Source organism: Triplophysa rosa, linkage group LG12 (assembly GCF_024868665.1).
Source record: "Triplophysa rosa linkage group LG12, Trosa_1v2, whole genome shotgun sequence".
Taxonomy (NCBI): domain Eukaryota; kingdom Metazoa; phylum Chordata; class Actinopteri; order Cypriniformes; family Nemacheilidae; genus Triplophysa; species Triplophysa rosa.
The window spans coordinates 21,543,092-21,567,974 of NC_079901.1; the positions used below are offsets into that span (position 1 = coordinate 21,543,092).

Sequence of the window (24,883 nt, forward strand, 5' to 3'; positions counted from 1 at the left end):
CAAGGGCAAAATTAATTCAACATTCGAACTTCCTTCATTCGAACAATCCTGATTCTGGGCTTGCGGGAGCCTCGAAATTAATAACCTAGCTGTAGACAAACCGCCTTTCACAGCAGCTGCTGTCGGAGAGGAAGTCATCAAACTCACATCTCAATTTCCCTCCAATCATATCCCTCCCCTCCATCTGAATGATCGCTCTGATGGGTTCAGGCTGCAGTGTGCTCTGAAGAGCTTTCGCACTCGGTGCCCCCTGGCTCAGAACGCACTCTCGCTTTCAAACTCCGGAGAGAATCGGAAGGGGGGAAGTTAAAGGAATATAAAACCAGAAAGGAATGAAAGAGAGGAGGGAATAGACGGAGAATCTTAAACAGACGAGATGATGGAGGAGAGGTTTTCTTTAGAAAGCGCTCTGTGAGAACGGATGAATGCTTACGGTACACGGTGGATGCTGAAGGGCTGCTGGGATGGAATGGGCATCTTCCCCTGCCGCTCTTGATGTGGTCAGACTCCAAGCTGAACTCTCGTTCCTTCTGGAAAACACACACACACACGCACACACATGTTGGGTTTCCATGTTTTACGGGGACATTCCATAGACGCAATGGTTTTTTACTGTACAAACTGTATATCATATTCCCTACCCCTAACCCACCCCCAAACCTAACAATCACAAAAAACTTCCTGCTCTTTTAGATTTTCAAAAAAGTTAATTCTGTATGATTTATAAGCTTGTTTCCTCATGGGGACAAAAAAATGTCCCCACAAGGACAAGGGTTTTGGATATTGCCATCTTTGTGGGGACATTTTGTCCCCATACCGTAGGGTTTACCCCCCCCACACACACACACACATTATTTAGCGATCTAAATGATTTTAAAGAAATATTTATCCATAAATTAAAATGTTTTTTTCATCTGTTCACCCTCATGTCATTCCAAACCTGTATGACTTTCTTTGTTTTGTACAACACAAAAGAAGATATTTAGAAGAAAGACTCTGGCTCCCCATTGACTTCCACTGTATGGACACAAAACGACGTAATACATTTTTTAAATTTCTTCTTTTGTGACCCACTGCAGAAATGTACAACTAAAAAGGTTGTCCTGGTCTATGTAGTTTTCTTTACATAAAAAATTGTGCAAATTTTCATTAACTTCTATTCACACTATCAGAGAATATTACAGAGGCTTTTCATCATAAAACACACATGGCTTTCAATACGTAAATTTGAGGGAAATATGACATCCAGGTGAACCATTAAAAGGAAAAATGAAAGCACACGCACGGTTTACTATCTCTGTGGGGACAGTCCATAGGCGTAATGTTTTTTATACTGTACAAACTGTATATTTTATACCCTACCCCTAAACCTAAAGATCATAAAAAACTTTTTGCATTATTAGATCTTTAAAAAATATTGTTCTGTACAATTTATAAGCTTTTTTGCCCATGTGGACCTCAATTTTGGTCCCCACGGTGACACGAGTCCCCATGAGTTGGTGTGCATTCAGGTTTAGGTCCCCACCGGGATATACAAACATGAACACACACACACATTTCGGTCCCTTTCCACATGAGAAATCTCTTTGAAGTGGCACATCTTCTCTGTCCTTTCTGCAATCTCATTTTTAACCAGAAGATGACGGTATAAGCAACAACACAGCTATGCAACACAGCATCACCAGCAGGTCTTTACAAGCTTGATTTATGTCTCCTCACGCCGTGTGATCTTGGAGAAACCAGACGCACAACACCAGTTCATCCATCACTACTTCTCACCGGATCATTCATCTACTCTTTCAGCAGGTAGACGTTTTTTACCCAATAATGCGTCCCTTCCGCTTCATACAAAGCAGCCATGGAAACAAATCCTTAGCCGAATCCATAACCTCAGTTTTATTTGAAAAAGCGTGCTGTTACTGCTGAGCATTACTGGGATAAATCATAACAGCAGTCTGCTGTGGTACATTCAGAGACTACATCAAAATATACACATCTTACTTAAAGTCTTGTGATTGTTACATTGGGATCCTGCGGGCACCACACGGCCGTGCGTGTGCATATCATGCCTGCAGTCATTTCCATGTTGTGGATGGGTTGAATCATCTGAAGAAAGGATTCACATGATAATCAGCTCAATCAGGTGCAGTTCTTTCCTGAGGCTGATGCATGAAACCCTCCTGGAGACACGCAGACGCAAACTCACTCACACACACGCACGCACGCACGCACGCACGCACGCACACACACACACACACACACACACACAGTTTGTTGGTTGACACATGGTTCTCATAAGTTAAAAGGACTGAAGGGGGGTTAAAATGAGGTGGGGAGTAAGGTGAGAAAGCACCTTAAAACTGACAGGCACGTGAATTTCAAGGTTGGAAATTGCCGGAACGAGTGATTTGTGTGTGTTTATGCAACAGGTCCGTGTGCGACCGACTGTTTTTTCATCCTGCACACAGGAATTTCATTTCACACACTATTTTCGGTTCCAAAAAGAACCATTCAGTCAAAGGTTCTTTAAAGAACCATCTCTTTGTTACTTTTTTATAATCTAAAGAACCTTTTCTCACCACAAAGAACCTTTTTCGAAACAGAAAGGTTCTTCAGATGTTAAAGGTTCTCTGTGGAACCAAAAGGTTCTTCTATGTCATCAAAGAACCTTTTGAAGCACCTTTTTTTTTAGATTGTTTTTGCAAAAAACTCTAGTCCATCTCATTACATTTCCAACTTAAAATGTTCCATAATTGTCCAAATTAAGTGTTCAGCATTTCACTGTTGTGATTTCTGACCACGAACAATCACTTTCACACAATTCATTTAACCTTTAAATAGAGAACTAACCCAGAGTTTGTTTCATTAATGTAATAACTTGGTCTCAGATGTTTCTCATAAAATTGCTGCGGAGAAATAAAAATAAAAAACAAATGAGACGACCGTCAAAATATATTAAAAGTATGGAGGTGTTATGTGAAAGTAGAGTAAGTGAAACAATCTGGATTTGGGGAAATTCGATGAGTAAATGATGAGTACATATCGAAATCTTCAATAATATTGACTTTTGATTTCATTCTTGGCAAATCTGAGCTCATCTTGCAAGACTTATGATCTTCTGCCCAGGAGAAACATCTGAGATACACAAGACAATACTTTCCATTTTCTCTCATTTAATCTCAACACAAACGTCATGGGTTCAATCCCAAGGAACGCACATACACTCTTCAAAATAAAGGTGCTTTTTAAGGTCTTTCACAGCGATGCCATAGAAGAACCATTTTTGGTTCTACAAAGAACCATTCAGACAAAGATTCTTTAAAGAACCATCTCTTTCTTACCTTTTTATAGCCTTTTTTCACCACAAAGAACCTTTTGTGAAATGGATGTTAAAGGTTCTTTTTTAGACAAAAAATGTTCTTCGATGGCACCGTTAAGCACCTTCATTTTTGAGAGTGTACTGATAAAAAACATAGATTGTAAATGTATAAAAGTGTCTGTAAAATGCATAAATTCTGACTACAAGAATACCACCCACTCCTGCAACAAATCCACTGGTGTCTTACATGAATCCTGCAGGGAATGTGGACCTCTTTATTAAAAGTGTGGATGAGGTATGAGCTTTCATGTGCGTAAGAAGATACAGTGTGCGCTTTAGTATGCAAGTATGTGTAAAGCCGATGAAAAAGTGCAGGTTTTAGTGAAAGATCAGACCGTGAGAGTGGACCTGTGCTGGGATGTGTCAGGTGATGTGCGTACGGGTGCAGAAGGCCTCTTTGATTTCTAATGTTAGGGGAGGAATGTGTGCACATGTGGGTATGTATCTCTCTCTCTCTCAGGTTCTGGTTTGTGTCTCTGTAGCTTTATCAGCACTGCCTGTCATCATAGCAACATCTGCGCTGTGTCATCGCAGCACTCCGGGGTCGAGTGTGTGTAAATGTGCGCATGTATCCATCTTCGTACATGTACAGAGCCCATCTCTCGCATATGCGTCTCTTATGCGTCTCATTACAATCTGGAAAAAGAGAGCTACACCCTAAACCGAGGCGTGTGCCTGCAGCCTGTAGCTCAGCGCTGGAGTTATCAGGCACCCCGCTGAAGCTTGTCTCCTGTAATTAAACCCTCTCTGATCTTCCACGTCTGGCTTGCCGTCACCTCTGCGCGAGGGTCAGTGAGTCCAGAAGTACTTCCTACTCCCATTCCCACATTTCTGATCTTTGCGCCTGGTTAGGATAAAAAACACTGAATGAGGTGAGAATGGAATCTTCTCTTGAGAAAGCTCAGATGGACCGAAGCTGAGAGAAACGTTTTGTGAGTCCTTAGGACTTCTGGCACGATGAAAAACAATCTAGATTCTCAGTTTTCTTCAAATAAACGTCTGCTCTTTGCTCTTTCCTTCTCCTGTTCTTTCAAATAATGCTCTCTTCTCTGTGATTAGACGCTCTGTAATTTGACTGCGGCTCTCATGGGAGGATGGGGATGTTTGTTTTTGGTTGTCTGGATGTTTGGTAGGAGATATTAACAGAGTGAGAATGATAAAACTTCCCGTCACACACGTATAAAAACAAACGCTCTCGGTCTCGCTGGAGACCAGACGTTCATTGCAGGCTGTGTTAAAGTTGCCAAAAACATGGATTTTTTTCTCCTAAATTTCATTTGAAGTAATGCTCCTCTATGCTGAAAAAAGTAGAACATTTAGGCCAGACTCATGCTGATCTTTATTCACTTTTGCTACTTTTTGTAACTTAAAGCTGGATGAAAAAACTCCATCAAATTTTCCATATAATGTAGGTCACATTTTCATCCGTCTCGAAACCACCATATATTTGACATTCTTTGAACGACAATGTAAAAGTATTTTCATTCCAACTGGAAACAACCAAAACCTCAACAGAGGTGAATTCCAGACAGCCTTCAACCGCTCGGTGACGCAAAGCATCTGGACCCTTTTACAGTCAATGATATCAGGAAACAAAACTTAACCAATGTTTCAGTGTCTAAAAATGTGAAAACAATCTAACTTGTAAAACATTTTCAATAACAGGAATTATTTGATGTGGTGACATCTACACATGACGTGTGGACTACAGTTAAAGTTACAGTCACAGATCACAGGGGTAGTTTCCAGTACGCTGAGGGAGAAAGAATATTCGATCCGTTTCATATGTTTATCACATTCCTCAGAGAACACAAAAAAGACCTCAAGTTTTCTGGAATAAGGGACACAGACGGGTCATGTTGAAGCTGACCATGGATATTTTCACCCTCTTCCTCCAATTACCACAGTCTGCTTCAGAAACAATAAGCGCTGCGGTCGCTGAGGCGTTCCTTCACGTCAGTGGTGACTCAAACATACCAAAGAAATCATGTTTGTTCACTTTGTGTGTGACAGAAAAGGTGTGGAGCAGTTTGGCGTCTGTAAAGCAGATTTACCTCACTTCCATATCCCACTCTGATATAAGCACACACGGGGTTAAACGCTCCAGTTCCACACGCTAACAGGTGGGTGCTGTTATACTGCTGCACCAGTTTAATGTAGTTAGCACACTCCGGCTATGAGGGAGAGAGAGAGAGAGAGAGGGGGCGAGAGAGGGAGAGGGAGAGGGAGAGAGAGAGAGAAAAAGAAAGAGAGAGGGGGAGAGAGAGAGAGATAGAGAGAGAGAGAGAGAGAGAGAGGAAGGAGAAGGAAGAGGAGGGAGAGGGGAGAGGGAGAGGGGAGAGAGAGAGGAGAGAGAGAGAAGAGAGAAAGAGAGAAGAGGGAGAGAGGAGAGAAGAGAGAGAGGAAGAGGAAGAGAGAGACGAGGAGGAGAGAGGAGAGGCAGAGGGGGGAGAGGAGAAGAGAAGAGGAGAGGGAGAGTGAGAGGAGAGAGAAAACGAAAAAGAAGAAGAGAGAGGAGGAGAGAGAAGAGAAGAGACGAGAGAGAGAGAGAAGGAGAGAGAGGGAGAGAGAGGAGGAGAGGAGAGAGAGAGAGGAGAAGAGAGAGAAGAAGAGAGAGAGAGAGAGAGAGAAGAGAAAGAGGAGGAGAGAGAGAGAGAGAGAGAGAGAGAGAGAGAGAGAGAGAGAGAGAGGTAAAAAGGTTTAATGCATACAGTTCATGAACACTGCACATATGCAACACAACATCACCTCATCACATTTACAGAATATAAACAAGATCTACCTTCTCTCTGCCTTGCATTAAACAATTCCCCACCTGCTCTTCAGAGCTGGCCCAGCGAATCTAAAACAGAAGAAGAGGAAATGGGATTCTGGGAATGTCGTTCCAGAATAAAAATGGGCTCTTTCTGCTTGGCTGAATACTGTCATTGTCATCATTCTTGATCTCTGGTTGCATGACCAGGACACATATTTAACTCCTATTATCCTATAGAACATTCCTGTTTTTATATTATGTACAGTACCAGAGAGTTTGGAAACTATTGACTGAAATGTTTGTAATGATCTTACAAATCTTTTAATCTCATGGTGTAGGCTTAAATGTCACCAGTTAGTTTTGTAGACAAAAAAATTGTGCCAACATGTTAATTTATTTTATTAAAAAATAGAACAATTTAAAAATATGTTTTAATGGACGACCAAATAATGAAGAAAAAGCAGCAAACAAGATCCCTGAATAGATTGGGAAATTCTTCAGTACTCTTTAAAAACCCTTCCCTGGGTAAGACCTCAGGAAGCTGACTTATAAAATGCCAAGAGAAATGATTTAGCAAATTCTAGTCAAAGGGTTGCAATTTTAAAGATTCTAAAATATAAAATAAAACAGTTTTGATTCATTTTAGATGTTTTTAATCACAAGATACAATTCCCACACTTACAATCGTCCTACTTCATAGTTTAGATGGGTTTACTATTATTCTAGAAGTAAACAATCTTAATGAAGAATGAGTAAGTGTTTCCAAACTTTTGACTGGTACTGAATATCCAATTTTCAGTTCATAGTCCATTTTATGCCATTGTTTCACATGCAACTATCAATGGAAATGGAATCAATTCGTATTGGTGAACATTCCTGAATTTTAAGGAGGCAGATGGTGGCAACCATAATAGCAGGCATTTGTCTGCCTGCTATTATTGTCTATTTATAAAATGTGCATGTTTTTATTGAGCAAAACAAGACGTTTTTTGCGCAAAAATACTGTTATTAATGAAACCAATCATGCCACATTCACAAACACACACGCATGTCGAACTTTGTCAAAAACTGTGGGTTGCATTTATCTACCTCTTTGTGAGGGGCAGCGATGCGCTCCAGGTCGAGGGAATAGAGGACATCTTTTCCTCCGATGATCAGTCTTTCCCGAGTCTCATCCAGTAACACACTGTAGTGCTGCAGATGTCCTTCACCAGTCTGAAACACCCACGTTCTGTTCAAATCCCATAGCTCTGCAAACAAACAAGAAACAGGTTGGTGAGTGGTTGCCGGGGTGTTGCTATGCAGTTTAGTTGTCCTCAACGCTGTGCTATGAGGTGTCTAAGGTAGTTTAGGGATTTATGTCTGGAGCACAAAATGTGTTATGCTCTGAAGTTTAATAGAGTTTAGTTGGAGTTTGTTCAAAGCTGGTTGATCAAAAATGTCCGGCTTATTAAAATTAAGTTGTTTATTGGGTCCTGCATGCAAACTATAACATCTTTAGTCTTTTCAAACTTATAAGGTGACTCCAATCTTTGGTCTCTTGCATTGCTTTCCACTACAAAGTGCAGTCAGAAAGCCAAAATAGGATTAGACACACCAAATATGTATGTGTCCAAAGTTAGACATAGCACACTGGTGCAGTGAATCACGATATGACAGAAATTGGATCATGTGATTAATCAAGGTATGGCGTGTCTGAACGTGTTTGTGTTTTTTTGGGTTGCTCCGGGGGGAGGTGCCTTCACAATGTTCTTGACCTTCTGATTTATTCAGCGTGTGCGAGTTGGCCCTCAAGACGTACACGCCCAATGACAAAACGTGTTTTTGATTTTAAATGGTCTCTGTTTGCGTTACACTGAGAAATGGCAGAATCCCGGCACACAGATGCAGGCTGATCCATTGACACACACACCATTGGAGACTGAACCCCGCTGAAGTGGTGATTTCTGGACATCTATGGTCATTCTGTTCACCAGTTTGAAAGATATTAAAAGTACTGTTGGAAAGCTAGCAGAGGAACACTTTGATTGAAAGGAGACTAAAGGTAGATAAGAGAGGATTTACTAGAACATGGAAAGAGAAAGATGTTTACAAGGACAAAGACTTTTAAAGAGACTTTGATCACATTTTAGGAGTCTGTGGCCAGTTCCTCTGAAACACATTCAATGTGTCTCTCATTAGGTTTACCAGCCCTGCGGTTAATGGATGTGCCTTAGAGAACATGCAAACGAGAAAACACACCCACACACAATTCAAGTTCATTTAGATGTCAGAAGGGTTAATATGTTACACTATATACAATCAGCTCCATAAGTCCACGCTACAAATCTAACTTTGAGAATGTTATTTTGACCTAGAAATAATGTTTTGGGAGTTTCTGAAAAATCTGGACAAAGAAATGTTTAATGTTCTGCACTATTTCTAGGTCACTAATCAAATAAAGATTTGTAAGTCTGACCAGCGTGCGTCTTCAGATAAAAGATCAGATGGCAAAACTTGGATCAGGTTTTCAAGCAAAAGACATATAATATTAAAGGGATAGTGCACCCCAAAATGAAACTTCTGTCATGATTTACTCTCTAACCCTTGTCATTTCAAACTTCTATGACTTTCTTCTGTAAACAAACATAAACATTTTGAAGAATGTTGGTAACCAAACAACGGCGGTACCCGTTGACTTGCATTGGTTTTGTGTCTGTACAATATGAATGTGAATGGTACCGCCGTTGTCCGGTTAGCAACATTTTTCAAAATATCTTCTTTTGTGTTCTGCAGAAGAAAGAAAGTCATACAGGATTGAAATGAAAAAGGGGTAAGTAAATGATGACAGAATTTTCATTTTTGGGTGAACTGTGCCTTTAAGATAGATAAATACTACATACTGTAGATAAGATAAATAGATAGATACGAAATAGAGTAGTTTTCCATTCTTTCACTTAAATTATTACACTGAAAACTTTACAAAATAAAAAAGATTTCAGGGGTGGTCTAAGACTTCTGGAAGCGCAACATATCACGCAAAATTTTCCTTGTGTCCTATAAACAAAACCTTACGATACCCAGTGGGGGGTCACCATATTGCAAGTCTATGAAACAATGTCTTACAAGCTGTTCGAAATTATAAACACTTTGCTTTTAACGTGTCAATCTAACCACTTTCCATCCTAAACTTGTGGTGCACATGTGTTAACAAAGAGCAAAATGAAAGAAACCTGGTGACAGCGTTGCGTGCCTCAAGGTTCAATTTCCAGTTCCCTTATACAGCAAAATGACAAACAGATTGGATGAAGTTGCCAGCACACATAAAGAATTTCATATTCATCCACTCCGATTAATACCAAGGTCTCGGGCCTTATTGATGGTTATTTGACCCGTCATTTGTTTTATGTTCAATCTATATAAAATAACTAAATTTCCCCGGGCCACTTCAATTTCATTATGAGCTTCGTAAATCTATTTGCTTGGCCTCTTACTTGGATTGCTAGAAAGAAAACAGCAGTAATTTAAGACAGATACATTTGAAAGGCTTAACTCGTGATTGTACTGGCCTGATGTTGCCCTATACTCTTTTATAATTATTTATTAACCACAATGAGACCAAATGAAAAGATCCACGAGTCATAATGTTTATAATAAGACCCTATGTCTTGAACAAACAGCAAATTGCACAATTACACAACACAAGTCAAACGATAACTCTGAACTCCCCCTGAGGCAATGAGCTTAACCCCTCACCATTACTAACTCTGTGCCCCTGACCTGGCAAGGGTCGTACCACTAGGCTTAGTAGGGAGGGACGGGTGGCGGAAATTGAGGTGAAAAAGCACATCCAACCAGCAGATTTGTGCTGGACTCACATAGTGCTCGAATGACCAGTAATGATGTGTAATGACAGCCATCTGTAAAACACGTCTGATGTTGCAACGTAAAATATTTATCAAACTTAAGGTCACATTAATTGGAACTCTTCTGTGCACTTGCATTGAAGAAACTTTAAATTAAAGGCTCATAGAATCTAAGGTGGCTCTCTAGCAACCCCCTAGCAATTACAAAGAATACCGTTTTAACCTCCCAAAATGCTTCGGCAACATAGTTAAGGCAAGAAACACTTTGTCTGTAGATGTTATTTGCAACTGTCTGATTCACTGATGTTGTCGCTAAAATTACTCTGTTACACACTTTATACACATGTTAGCCTTAAAGCAAACACTGTCAATCTCCGACCCCACATCTAATAAAAAGGACCCAAAAGGAAAATAACCCCAAATCCGCTCTAATCCAAATCCCAACGTGCCGAACAGGGTGTACTCTCTGTATTTACCCGTAAGCCAAACTAAAGACCTGTTTCCTCTGCCTAAGTCATATGAAGCTCACTCGCGGGTGAGTAGCAGAGCCATTGAGAGAGAGAGAGAGTTGCGTCAACTCTGTTGACTCCACATGGAACTTTTTTTTAACAGCAATTGCGATTCACGGAGCCTCTCAATAGTTCCCGGAAGTTACTAGTAATGCATGGAGCTGCGGCTAAACAGACCAACTGAGGTAAACTTTTAACCCATTTAAAGACATAAGTCATGAATAAAAAAATGAAAGAATTTTTAAGCATTTAAAGAGAAAACATAACTTCCTGGAACTATCTGAAGGCTCCGTAAATCACGTGACACGCGAAAATTTTGAATTTCCATCGTCGCGACTCTCCCTCTCAACGGCTCTGGTTAGCAGGTCTAAAGACGTGCCTGTTCTCCCTAAAGAGGGCTTTAGAGTGCTGAAGATTACAGATTTAGGAGTAAAGATAGGGTGATTACGGATATAGACACCCACTCCCTTCGCTAAGGGGCTATCGTCTGTCAGAGATAGGAAAGTGCTTTCATCCCAAGAGGAAAGAGAGCTTTCTGCTTTCATCTGACAGGACTTCTCCATCTTTCATTTAAAGAAAAAGTCATTTTTAAAGGTCCAATGTGTCTTTTTTTGGAGGATCTATTGTCAGAAATGCAATAGGCCTATAATATACATAACTATGTCTTCAGAGATGTATAAAGATCTTACATAATGAAGCGTTATGTTTTTATTTCCTTAGAATGAGCTATTTCTATCTACACACGCCGCGGGTCTCCTTGCATGGAATTCGCCATGTTGTTTCTACAGTAGCCCTAAACGGACAAACTGCTCTAGAGAGCGCGTTTGGTAAACATGTTATCTCCTTCGGCAAAGAAGCGAAAACGTGACAACATCTTAGTTCTATGTCATGCTTCGAAAGGGAGCGGGGAGGGGTGGAGTGAGCATTGGTTGCAATTTGCAACCTCACCACTAGATGCCGCTAAATTTTATACACTGGACCTTTAAATCATATTTTTCTCACTGTAGCATAATGCAAGCATGTCATAAATTCACAAATGGGGTTTATTTTCATTCACTTTCTTTTACTAGGAGGTGGAAAGCCAAGGTTAATTAATTAAAAAGAGCTGATAGTTGTGGACTGTTCTCATTCTGAGCGGAGAAGACTGAAGACTCTGTGTCCTAGGACAGCATATTGACTGTGTTAACCTGCTAACCCTAGTAATTATCATAAGGGTTATCCCGTCGTTGGGAATATGATCTTTGCCTTCTCCCAGACAGAGTGTGGGTCTATGTCATATATCCTTCAAAGACAAAACAGGCATCTCTATTGAATGGCAATAGTGCATTCAATATTTAAAGCTAAATAAATAAATAAAGCACACAAGGTCACAGAGTAATCGAAATGCTGCCCTCTATTATAATAAATCAATAGACATTGATCGTCAGTTTAGACAAAAAACTCTTTCTCCAAGAGCTTGATGCTCTTTGCAAATTAATGGATAAATCTATAAAGCATGTCTGCTGTAGGTCACATAAATACATTACAAATAAATCATTAGGCTTTACGTCACATAATAATGAGAATATGGGTGTGTTAAGGTTTTAATTTGTGATTAAAAGAATACAAAAAGACTAAAAGATCAAGATTCAATTCAAGCATAGTTTCTTATTAAACTAATTTAGAAGTCATTAAATATTTATTTTTATTCAGAAATAAAGCATTTTACAAGCTTGCGCTTGCATCTCATATAACAATAAAGGCATTTGTACTTGATACGTACTGTATATCATATCTAAACACGCATAGAATGTGAAGCTGACGTCAGGTCACACCCTATGTTGCGGTGGCGCCGCCATCTTGGGAGGATAATACTCCACTGCTATTATTGTTTTGATATGTACCGTTTCTTGATTTGTTTGATATATGGAGAAATCGAAAGTGAAAGAACCAGGGGCTTTTCCTGAACACCTGCGTAATTCTATTGCAGGTTTTAACACAGCAAGACCGACCTACCATAGTTAAATTTCTTAATGACGTCGTGACGTCGATTAACAAGCTCTATTGACGTTTTCAGCGTTAACAACATAAATGTTATGTGGCCCAAACTTAACATCCGGTAGACCTCCTCAAAGAATCAATCCCTGTTGAGTAGTTTTAATTAAATTTAATACAAGCAATATACAAAAAATAAAATAAAAATAAAATAAATTGTTATATTATAACCACACACAGACCAGCCGCGTGCGTCCGATAAAGCCGTCTATGGACAGAAAATTTTACCCTGATCAAACTCAACAAACTACAAACACGCGGCTGAAGGTTTTTGGTTTATATTTAAGTCCAGAGGGCTTTTATTCTTGTGGGCGGGCAGACAGGTAGATGTCCCTGATCTGGGGCCCACATCACTGCGGCCTTCTGAGATGGTGGCACCTGGGGTCTCAAATAACAAAGCCATCGTACCGTATTTTGCGTTATGCATGTTTGATTCACTCTGACTGGTGTTATTTGTACTTTTAACCTATGGTAAATTACAGCTGTCATACAGAAAAAAAGACTGGCTAACATCAACCTGCCTTCTGTTTTACATAACAACACAGGAAACTGCTAATATGAGGAAATAAATCAAATGTAGATTTCAAACACTGCATGAGAGGGAGTATTTCCAGGCGGTTATTTTGCGAATGGGGAACACGTTTAGTAACAAAATAAAATTACGGACACGTCATTTATGAGAATACATATGGTTTAAGTAAGGTTGCACTTTTATCATGTTTCTTTTCTAATGCACCACAGACAAATAGCATGAAATGCACATTTTAAATGGATACATTTAACACAAAAAGTGCATTTTACATATATACATATAATTTTTTTCTTTGAAATGTCATGATTATGTCATTAAATATTTCAAGGGCAACATTGCAAAGAATGCCATATTCTCATTTAATCTCCATGATAAAACAATGACTCTGTAGAGATACGGCATGCTGCAAAGAGGTGTTTTGTCTGTGCTTTATGGCACGTAGGTTATGAGAGTGAGATAAAAGCATTTAAAAGCAACAGTGGCACATTATAGTAAGAGAGAGACTCCACACTTCGATGCAACACTGAGCTAAGAGCGGAGATATGACATGAGAGAGCAGACATAAGGAGGAGGAGAGGGAGATAAAGTGAGATTACAGAATAATTCCATAAACATCTCAGTAAAGCCTGAGTAAAACATGAGCGAGGTGTGCTGAATGATGCTTTTAGTGCATAACCTCGTAAAGATCTCCCGTTATGGAATTTCTTGAAATGTATCTGTAAGTCACTTAATAAAAGCGTCTGTCAAATGCATAAATGTAAATGTAATGTAAAATTGAGCCACTCTACAAAAAAGATTGTTGAGGGGAAAAATGTCCCATCTACTCCCCCAACCCCCTTTCACGGGCCCGGGTCTTTCCGACCCGTCAATCAAGTTAACAAAGACTGACAGGTATTTTGATTTCCAGGCAGTGTTGACTAGAACAACATGCTACTGGCGATTCCACAGCAGCTACCAGATAAACTTCAATTATCTGCCCAGACACGTGCTGCATTGATACGGAGGAAATTGTCAAATACACAAACACACAATGTACATCTGCCTGCGTCTAAAGGATTTGTGTCAATCACTCAGGAGGAAGGGAAGGGGAGGCAGAGGTCACGTACTCCTGACGGAGCGTGCTGTGGTGTGCGTGAAGATAAAGATACACACATGGAACGAGTTCTAGATCTGTTGATTATCGTTGCGAGGTAAATGATGATTTCAATAGCATTTGAAGCTAGTTTCATTTTTCCTCACGCCACATTAAAATTTGGCGAAATGAGAATTGTACAACAACATGAAGTCATCTCTGTGGCACTGGAAATTTCCAGAAAGGGAATTTTGTTCCGGCAAAAACTGATGTAGTACTAATATCTTCCAAGACCATCAGAGCACGCTTATGATGTGCTCAACAATGCCAAACATATCACATTACATATTAGAAATGAGCAATTGTTGCTAATTAGACCTATGTAAGATTGCAAACTTTGCCATTTTTCTTTTGGACCATTTTTTTTCACTTTTGGATTGCTCTGAACAACAAGAAAAGGCCCTATGTTTAATACATGTGGAAAAAACACATTTTGAAAGCACATAGAAAGCCCTAATAAAACATTTTTTTTATTTGTCTCAAATTTGAGTTATCTTGGTGTATAATATTACAGGGGTGTGTTTGTTGTTCAATGACGTGACTCACTGAATAAGCACCACAGTACGATGCATTACTGAAGAAATGATGCAGATAAAAAAAGATTTAAATGATTTTAAATAATTCAAATTAAATATTATTATAGAAATAAATAGATTGAATGAATAGATATTACATGCAATTTAAATGAAAGTACTAAACATTAATACACTTTGAATTTTAGGGTGCTTCTTTTGCTTATAAGAGTCCTCTAGGTTAAATGAAAAGCTAGTTTCAACCACATAACTTTGCTATCTTGCTTGTTTGTTTGACTTTCTTTCTTCTGCATAACACAAAATAAGATATTTTGAAGAATGTCGGTAACTGTACAATGGCTGTACCCATTCACTTCTATTGTATGGACACAAAAATCAGTGCAAGTCAATGGGTACCATTGTCGTTCAGTTAGCAACATTCTTCAAAATATCTTCTTTTGTGTAATGCAAAAGAAAGAAAGTCATACAGATCTGAAACGACCAGAGGGTGAATAAATGATTACAGAATTTTTATTTTTTGGGTGAACTCTCTCTTTAACTAAAAACACAAAGTATTGAACTAAGTTTCTACTAAGCTGGCTAACAATGTGTTTGGGAAATGCATCTCAAGACATTCATTTCAAGTTTTTGCTTTGCTTTGAGTTGAAAGGTTTCAATCATGCTCAACACAACTCAATGTATGAGAAGCGGTAATACTGATAACATGCTTAAGCAAGCCAACTTGTAAAATCTTCTGTGTAAAATATTTTAATTTCTGTTATTATAACCGAATTCCTCTTGATTCCTTTTTACAGGAAACATGCAGCTATGTTATATTTATGAGCTTTTCACTTCTTAACCTCAAACCTCTGGATGTTTTACTAAGATACTCTTTCAATTCAATGTCTTGGCATGCACAGGGATAAACACATTTTAAGTGGTATCCTTTGAAATTAAACTGAGGGTATTTCCACGGTTTTATTCCCTGTAATTTCCTTCCAATTGGAATAACTGTTCAAGACACACAAGCGTTACACACAGCACGGCTGCACGCACACGTACATGGCAGATGGAAAAAAGTCTCTTTCAACACCTACAACAAATGTGTTGAAAGATAACAAAGATTTTAGTTCATGAAACATATTTATTGTTTTATATTTAACCTTGATGGAGAAGCTTTAGAAATCCATGACAAAAAAAACGTTAAACCTTAGTTGAAGTTAAAAGAAGTAGAAAATATATTTTGCATCGTCTTTAATGGAGTAGGCTACATAAGCGGACATCCATGAAACTTGAGTGTTTGTAACTTTAAAATTCCAGACCATTGTTTCATGTAAAACGATCGTACAGTGTCTTTGATGTGAGGGATCATGAGATTGATGGACACGTTGTTCTCCGGGCAATAAAAGATCTCTAAGGTCAGGTAATCCCCAATGAGCATTCATTTCAATGGCTGTAAATCAAAGAAGGCCCTTATGCTCTCGGGACATACGTGGGTCTCTCCGTTCTATCCTGTGCTGATTGTAATCTCTGTTAAATTCATTAAAACCCAGGATTTCTTCCTTCCTATAATCCTGCCTATATAAAATCTGTCTCCATGACGACACGTCATCTGCCCTGTTTGAAAGGAAATGATAGTTTATTGGGTAAATAGACCTCTGACAACTGTCAGAGGAAACACTGAGAAAGACGCAGTGGGGGCAGGAAGTGGCAGGGACCCAAACTAAAGCACAAACTCTTCTCTCTCAAGAACATCATTAATTACGCAATGACCCGCGGGCCGGCAAATCACATGCAGCATGGATACAATGTCTGTGTGATGAAACAACAGGAGTTTTGCTTGTATAAATCCTCTCTCTTTCATGTGCAGTGTGCTGTGACTCAAAGGGAAACTGGCTTTCGGAATGACAAATAGTGAAAACCGTGTGTCTGATTATGCCAATTTATAACACAAGGGCAGCATATACAGTAGTGGCCAAAAATGATGTCTAACTTTGGAAAATTGACATCATCCAATATATTATTCAAGACACTGGACAAATGTTAATAGACCACTCCAAAATTATTTTCAGTTTTTCTGAATTTAATATTTATAGGTATGTGTTTAAGAAAACACGGTGACAACAGTTCTTCCAAATTCCAAATGAAAACAGGACAAACTGGTCAAAATACCGAAAAAGATGCAAAGTTCAAAAATGAATATTTGATGGAATACGTATTTTTTTCGCTTTTTTTGCATCTTTGCATTCTCTCAGTCTTTTACATTTCTGAGGTTCGTTTCTGTTGAAATTCAAGCCACAATACATGCAGAAATGATGATAAAAGGCAAAACTGGACTGGTCTTTCCATTTTTGAAGTTTAATTTTTTTATAATGTTTTATTGTGTGGTATTTTTATAGCTGTATTATTTAAATCAAAACAACCCATCTGCAGTTTGATTGATATTACTTAGAATTCACAATAAAAAACATCATTTTTGATTTTTTTAAATCGGTTTCCGAAAACAAACTTTACCATAGCTGTATGTAGCAGCTCAGATTTTGGAACACTGATACACTATCAATTGGCTTTTTTGCCAAATAAACACCTAACCAAGTTTAGTTCTCCATTTTGTACCACACTTCTTATATTTTGATCGTTTAATCTAATCTGAAGAGGATGTAAAGGCCAATATTGTACCAATATGCCCTCTGGACATCACATTTGGTCACTACCGTACAGATATGACACAATGCAAGAAATAAAATGGTGCCCTCTTACAAAATGTGAAACATAAATTGTTTTTCGAAATATTTTGCTTACTGTAATGTTGCTGAATCAGCCTGGATGCTGAAGCTGCCTTCTTTACAGAAATGTGCAAAGAAACCTGTGTAAAACCATTTGAAGTCATCTGAGCCGTGAGCTTTGCTGTCTTCACTCAGGCAGTTTGGAAATTACAGCAGTTACTTCGGTGACATTAGCGATTATGAGCCGAGCCCAAACGCAACATGAGCTCACTAATGGCCTGTTATAATGTCAATATAAAACAGAGTATAAAAATTAAACACAGACCTTCGTCTTCATTGCTAGCAGCCAAAAGCTCTGTTAGAACAAATCCCAAAGCTAAATTTAAGACTTAAAGATCATGTTTTTTCGTAAAGGGTGGTGAAAACTCGATTTATAAGGCTCAAACTGTAATTATTCGCTCAGCGATGACTGATGCTGGAAAAACGACTCAAGCTTGTTATTATAGACCGTATAACATGGGAATTCCAAGTTGGGTGCATATAGTACAAGATATTCAGCTGCATTAAAACTATCTTTTTTGCTCAGATTTATATTGTTGTTCAGGGCGGATACGTTATGTTTAGACTGTTTCAATAAACACTGTAAAATGTCGAACATCCATTTACGCGATGATAGCTAGAACCAACTGGTGGTCCGTGAGGGTTTGTATGTTTGAAGGGCTCGAGATTCAGGATAAGAAACTGACACGATTTATAAGTAGCTAGCATATGGGCTAAAAGCTCTGGAGAGCTTTTGAGGGCTCCGTGTTGAAATTTAGCAAGGGGTAACTGCGCCGTAATACCGCGGCGAAGACAGCGTGGTTTATTTATACTAGGTAATGCACGAAACTCAAACTGTGTCTTAACAGCGTGACATCACCTCAAAGTGGGGTCGGACACTCGAGGACTGGTTGGAAGTGTTTTGAAATAATGTTTAGAGTAGATTTAAACTGAATTCACTCTCAAATAAATATACAACTCTTGCAACCTGCTTTACATGCCCCTTCAGGCACGGCGGTAGGGGGAACATACAATTGCACCACTTAATCCTGCCTCAACATCCGATATGCTCAATAATACCTGCGTATAATTAAACTGCCTATCAGGAGAGGAATGCAGCGTTGGGACGTTGGCGTGGTTGACAGTTTTCTAGCCTGATATCATAAAATCTTTATTCTCCCTCATAAACAAACACTTACGCCAAGTTGCAACTTCTGCTAATAACACAGATTTCAATGGCAACGTTTAACTGTTGTTTTCTTAACCCTCATTAAACCAAAGGCGTTTAAAAATAAATATGAAATATGTGCACCGTCCTACGTAATTCCACTCAAACACCTACAGACCGTATGAATGTGTTGTTGGTTCAGCTGTTAGATGATGAAGCCAAAACATTGAACACAAGTTTATTTTAAAATACGCTTCCTTCACACATAATTAGTGTTTGGCATGGCCAGTTCTCACTTCTGTTGGACTTTAAGCAAACTTTAGCCCAATATTGGCAGAGAAGCAATTTAAAGCTTTGCACTTTAACAAATTGCTTGAACTGGGAATTCTCCATTGGACTCCACTTTGCACCTGACTAGTATCAAGCAGCGTGGCATCAAATATAGTAATGAAGCGAGTTTGCAAATTTGAATCTTTACTCATTTTCTTATGGCAAGCTCACACTAGTATATGCTTTATAAAAAAAAGTACATGCTTTATAAACACAAATGCTCTGTTCTGCGATGCGCGTTCATGACTAAACAGCAACACTCAGATTAGAACTGTGGTCTCAAAAAAAGAGATGGAGATGCTTGTCCATGCCTTTATCTCATCTCGCTTGGACTATTGCAATGTTCTGTATACTTGTTTGAACAAATCGTCTTTGGAACGACTACAAGTTGTACAGAATGCAGTTGCAAGACTTTTGTCTAGTTCAAGCAAGAGGTCCCACATTACACCCCTGTTCTTAAGGACCTTCATTGGCTCCCTATTGCTTTTAGAGTGCAGTTTAAAATTTTAGTAATTACTTATAGAGCCTTGCATGGTCAGGCACCTTCCTATATTCAGGATCTATTATATGTACATTCTCCTGGTCGGTCTTTAAGGTCCTCGGACCTTCTAACTATCCCTAGAACACGTCTTAAGATGAAAGGTGACCGTGCATTCTGTGCTGTGGCTCCAAGGCTATGGAACTCTCTCCCTCTAATACTGAGATCAGTGGGCTCTTTTAAAAAACAACTAAAGACGCACCTTTTTGGACAAGCTTTTAATTAATAAATACAGTTTGGCGGTTCTTAAATTTCTGAGACATTTGGTCTCTAATTTTTTTTGTTTTTTTGTTTGTTTGTTGTAAAAATGTTTTTAGTTTATATTTGCCTATACGTATGTATGATTTGTTTTTCTGATAGTGTTGTAAAGCACTTTGTGATTCCTTGTCTGTGAAAGGTGCTATATAAATAAATTTTACTTACTTACTTGTGTTGTGTAGTGTGTGTGCTGTTACAACAAGAAGATGAAGGATGACAAGAAACCTTGTTGTGTAGTGTAAGCGCCATAGCAATTCAAGTAGTCTCACAGTCCCGTAGTGTCAGCTCGGCTTCAGTCTGTCAGACACTAAACAAGGACTTAAAGGAACAGTTCACCCAAAACTTAAAATACAATTCTGTCATCATTTACTCACCCTCAAGTTGTTCCTAATCTGTATAAATGTTCTGATGAACACAGAGATAGATATTCTGTAGAATGCTTGTAACCAATCAGTTCTTGGCCACCATTGACTACCATAGTAGGAAAAATGACAATGGTAGTCAGAAGTGTCCCAGAACTGTTTGTTTTCCTACATTCTTCAAAATATATTCTTTTCTGTTCAACAGAACAAAGACATTTACAAAGAAAATGTTCCTACTATGGTAGTCAATGTTAGAAATAGGTTCTAACATGTTTTTGCAAGCAGAAAACAAAAGAAGCATTCAGAGAATTCACAGTCCAAAATGTTCAACTCAAGGCATACTTACAGCCCAATAACACAGGCTGCTTTAACTACAGTTCTTGTTAATACAGTAAAAATGTAGTCATATTGGTCACCAGACTTTACGATAAAGAAAATGACAGAATCATATAGTCTGAAGGAGATCTTGTGTGAATTTATAATGATTTTACGGTAGTAACAATAGCTGTCGGAGGGCAAAATGTAAGTGTAAGAACCAGCGTGGCAAATTAACACCCACTCCAGCCGAATGAAATCACAGTTTAACCAAAGGCAGTCATTTTACCTCATACCGTTTTCGTCACAATAGTGCGCAACCTGTAAGACGTCTTAGACTGACCTTTAATAAAACAACATCAACAACACTGTTGCTTGGTTAATGCATGCCTCGAGTAACATTTCAATTTGACCAAAAAGCTAGTGTAGTGTAACTAAATAAAAAACTTTCTTTTAATATATTTTGCAGACTTGGAGATGGGGAATCCCGATAAGGTTAACCGCAAGTCAACCTCCTGTGATCCTACCCAAGGTCTGCACATACCTTCACTACCTCGGAGGCATCCCGGCTATTTGTGCTCACAAACCACACATTTTAAACCCTACATGTTTTTCATTCCATAATGATAGGATTTGAGCAAAAATGCTTTTGCACTTTGCCGAGCAGAGCGAATTTGATCAGTCTGGACATGCAAGGTGACACTAAAAACAGACTCAAAACAGCCCCTAAACAAAACGGAGAAAAATGACAGATGAATAATAAAGAGTAGAATCACTCAGGTAACAAGCTGAGAGATGATCTTTTAAAACTTTCAATCAAACATTATTTCTTTCAAGCTGGCTATATGGAGGATTGGGAAAGAGAGATGGAGTGCATTTCATCCTTGCCTGTAGACATTTCCCTCTACCAGCTGGTTCCTTTCCGACACGTCAATCACAATTTACCGGCAGCCACAAACTACCTGCTGATAATGACAGTCAGAATCGATATTATGACAAATGTGATAAGAAAAGCTCATCCAAATGAATCACACCGTAAAACTTAGGAGCACAGAGTGCACATCTCTGTCAAAACAAAACGTGTTTTTAGACAGCTCATATAGGCGTAGACTTGATTTACACTACACTGACATTCCACATAGAGTCTCAACCATGACCGAAGCTGGGGTGTGGATTTTTATAAATTTTCCACAGAATTTCGATCAGAGAGGATGAAATTGAGCGTGAGTGAATAGTTAAGACATGGACAGAAAAAGAGGAGAAGAGAGTAGGATGTTCATCAACAAAGGATGCCCCCATCTATCACAGAGTTTCATTGTAAACATGCGATCGAGACGCCAGCATAGGAAAAAGACCAGCTGACATTCCTTCAGTGAACCGCTTAAGCTAACAGTAAACCACATTGTAGAAGATCAGCCACCATAACATTGAGGATAAATAGAAGTGAACCCAGATGTATATATGTCAATGCAAGTGACTTTATCTACCATCCACACATCCACGATCAACTTCACTTTCACTCATTATCATCACAAATAATACCACATACTGTACATATACTTACATGTGTAACAGATTAAATGTACAAAAGACTTCAGAAAATAATCCTTAATGACATTTTAGAACTTGATATAATGTAGTATTTAAATGCTTACCTTCTGAAACCTTGTATGTCCAAATTTGCAATTTTTCAGGAAATTTAAAAAACACTGAGCTTTATAAATTATTACATACTGTGTTAAGTTGACAAGTACGTTTTATTGGTTAGTTAATTTCAAAAGCCAGTAACAAACATAAAGGGTGACTAATAATAAAGATTTGAAAATCCCGAAATATGGAGGTACAAGGTTTCAGAAGGATGGAAGCGATATGTTTAAGTGATAATTCACCCAAAAATGAAAATTCTGTCATCGTTTACTCACCTTCGAGTTGTTCCAAATGTGTATACATTTCTTTGTTCTGATGAACACAGAGAAAGATATTTGGAATAATGCTTATAACCAAACAGATCTCGACACCCATTGACTACCATAGTAGGAAAAATTACTTTATCATTTTTTTGGTTCTGTTGAACACAAAAGAAGACATTTTGAAAAATGTAGGACAGCAAACAGTTCTAGGGCACTTTTGACTACCATTGTTTTTTCCTACTATGTTAGTCAATGGGTGTTGAGATCTGTCTGGTTATAAGCATTATTCCAAATATCTTTCTCTGTGTTCATCAGAACAAAGACATTTATTCACATTTTGAACAACTCGAAGGTGAGTAAATGATGACAGAATTTTCATTTTTGGGTGAAGTATCCCTTTAACATTAGCTAACATCACCTAACACAATACAATATACTACAGCATTTAGTCATTTTAGTTCATGTTCATTTGAGCATGTATTAATATATATATAATTTTTTTATCAAACATTGTATCTGTTAACATTAGGTAATGCACAACAAGCATGAATTTTATTGACATTAACTAACAATAACAAAGATTGATAAATGCTGAAAAACTATTGTTTATAGTTAGTTCATGTTGTTAGTTCAAATTAGCTAATGCAATTAATACAACATTATTCTTAGAATAGCCTTGTTGCATCTTTAGATCAAATATTTCTTTTTATTTAAAAAAAATGTTTTATAGTAGTCATTCGTTTGATATCTGGAAGAATAGAACAAAAGTATGTATATAATTCTTACTTGTTCCAACATGCATACACCTGCGTAAAGCAACATACACTCGCATAACATTATTGCCAAGCTGCAAACACAATGGTCTTAAATTTATGACCTATAATTAAAGCACAACCTTATAATTTCACAAACATATAAAGTAACTTATCTCTCACTCCACACCTCACCTCCACACACACACCTGTTGCCTTACCTTTATGAGACAGTCGTAATCTTGGATACACGGTCTTTGTTGACTGAGATGCATATGTGATCTGTGGTGTCATGCAGAGCATGACCAAGAAGGTCCACACACACCGTGCCATCCTCACACACTCCGGTGTCATCCGCACGCTCCTCAACGTCTCTTACACTCACTCCTTACAATCCACCCGGAGAGACTTCATGCATCTGCTGACTGACTGGACTGCCGGTTGAGTTTGCTCTCATCAGAATATCTCGCAGCTGTTTGCCTCTGGTGTGAAGAAAAGTGTCTTTGCTTGAGTTGAACGCTGTGACTCAATGCTGGCTGACTGCTCCTGTCACTCTCCAGCACAGCTCATGCATTCCTCAAACTCATAAGACTCTGGAGATCTTCCACCCCTATGAAAAGAAGCCTTCTCTCTCTCTCTCTCTCTCTCTCTCTCTCTCTGTGAAATCCTGCCCCTCCACGTGCCAGGCAGAAATCCTCCCTCTCTCTCCTCCTGACTGCTTTAACTCCTCTGCTGCAAGCATGGACTGTGGCCAGACACTACACTCCCATCCACCCCCACTACCTCCCTCTCTCTCTCTCTCTCCCTCTCTGTGTGTCGTCCTGTCAATCTCTCTCTCTCTCTCTCTCTCATCTATCTCAGTGAACATGCTTACATGCATGAACATTTATTTATTTATTTATTCATTTATTTATTAGATATTATTTATTATAATGATCTTGCTTGGTCTATAAACACCATGCACTGTGCTGTGTTTTACCTTTCTGTGTTTTTCTTATTTGCTCCTGTAAAGCTGCTTTGGAACAATGCACATTGTGAAAAGCGCTATATAAATAAAATTGAATTGAATTGAATTGAACATGATTGACTGCCATCACCCATTGATATCATGAGGGTTTTCATCAAATATCTGTCATATAAACAACTTGCTCTGAATATTAAGCGTTATGTAATGAGTTAATATTATGAGTCAAAATAAATAAAAATGATGTGTGGCTTGACCTTTATATCAATTTACATGATATCATACATATAATGTATGCATGTATATATAGACACACACACACACACACACACACACACACACACACACACACACACACACACACGTTAGGCTTCTATACATTGTGGGGACTTTATATAGGCGTAATGATTTTTACACTTGACAAACTGTATATTCTATTGCCTTCCCCTAACCCAACCCCAAAACCTAACCATCACAGAAACCTTTCTGCATTTTTACATTTTCAATTAAACATCATTTAGTTTGTTTAATAATCCATTTGAATTGTTGGGACCGGCCATCGGTAAGTGTGTGAGACTTTTACTATCACAACTTTTACGATGCCACAATGTATAAAAACATGCACACGCACGCACACACACACACGCACGCACGCACGCACGCACGCACGCACGCACACACACACACACACACACACACACACACACGTCTCCTTTATTATCTCCGTGGGGACAGTCCATAGGCGTAATGTTTTAAACTTTTTACATTTTTAGATTTTCAAAAAATATATAAGCTTTTTTGCCCATGGGGACCTCAATTTTGG

General features: G+C 38.5%; 1 protein-coding gene across 1 annotated transcript in view; it reads right to left on the minus strand.

The window, feature by feature from the left end:
- Positions 1-23,790, minus strand: part of sema3e (sema domain, immunoglobulin domain (Ig), short basic domain, secreted, (semaphorin) 3E) — a 41,697-nt gene extending 17,907 nt beyond the window's left edge. The window contains exons 1-5 of the mRNA XM_057348324.1: positions 23,318-23,790; positions 7,224-7,384; positions 6,162-6,221; positions 5,434-5,553; positions 434-530 (exon numbers count right to left, since the gene is read on the minus strand). Of these exons, the coding sequence (XP_057204307.1) occupies positions 434-530; positions 5,434-5,553; positions 6,162-6,221; positions 7,224-7,384; positions 23,318-23,450 (571 nt within the window). The 5' untranslated portion in view covers positions 23,451-23,790. The remainder of the gene's footprint in view (positions 1-433; positions 531-5,433; positions 5,554-6,161; positions 6,222-7,223; positions 7,385-23,317) is intronic.
- Positions 23,791-24,883: the final 1,093 nt, after the last annotated feature.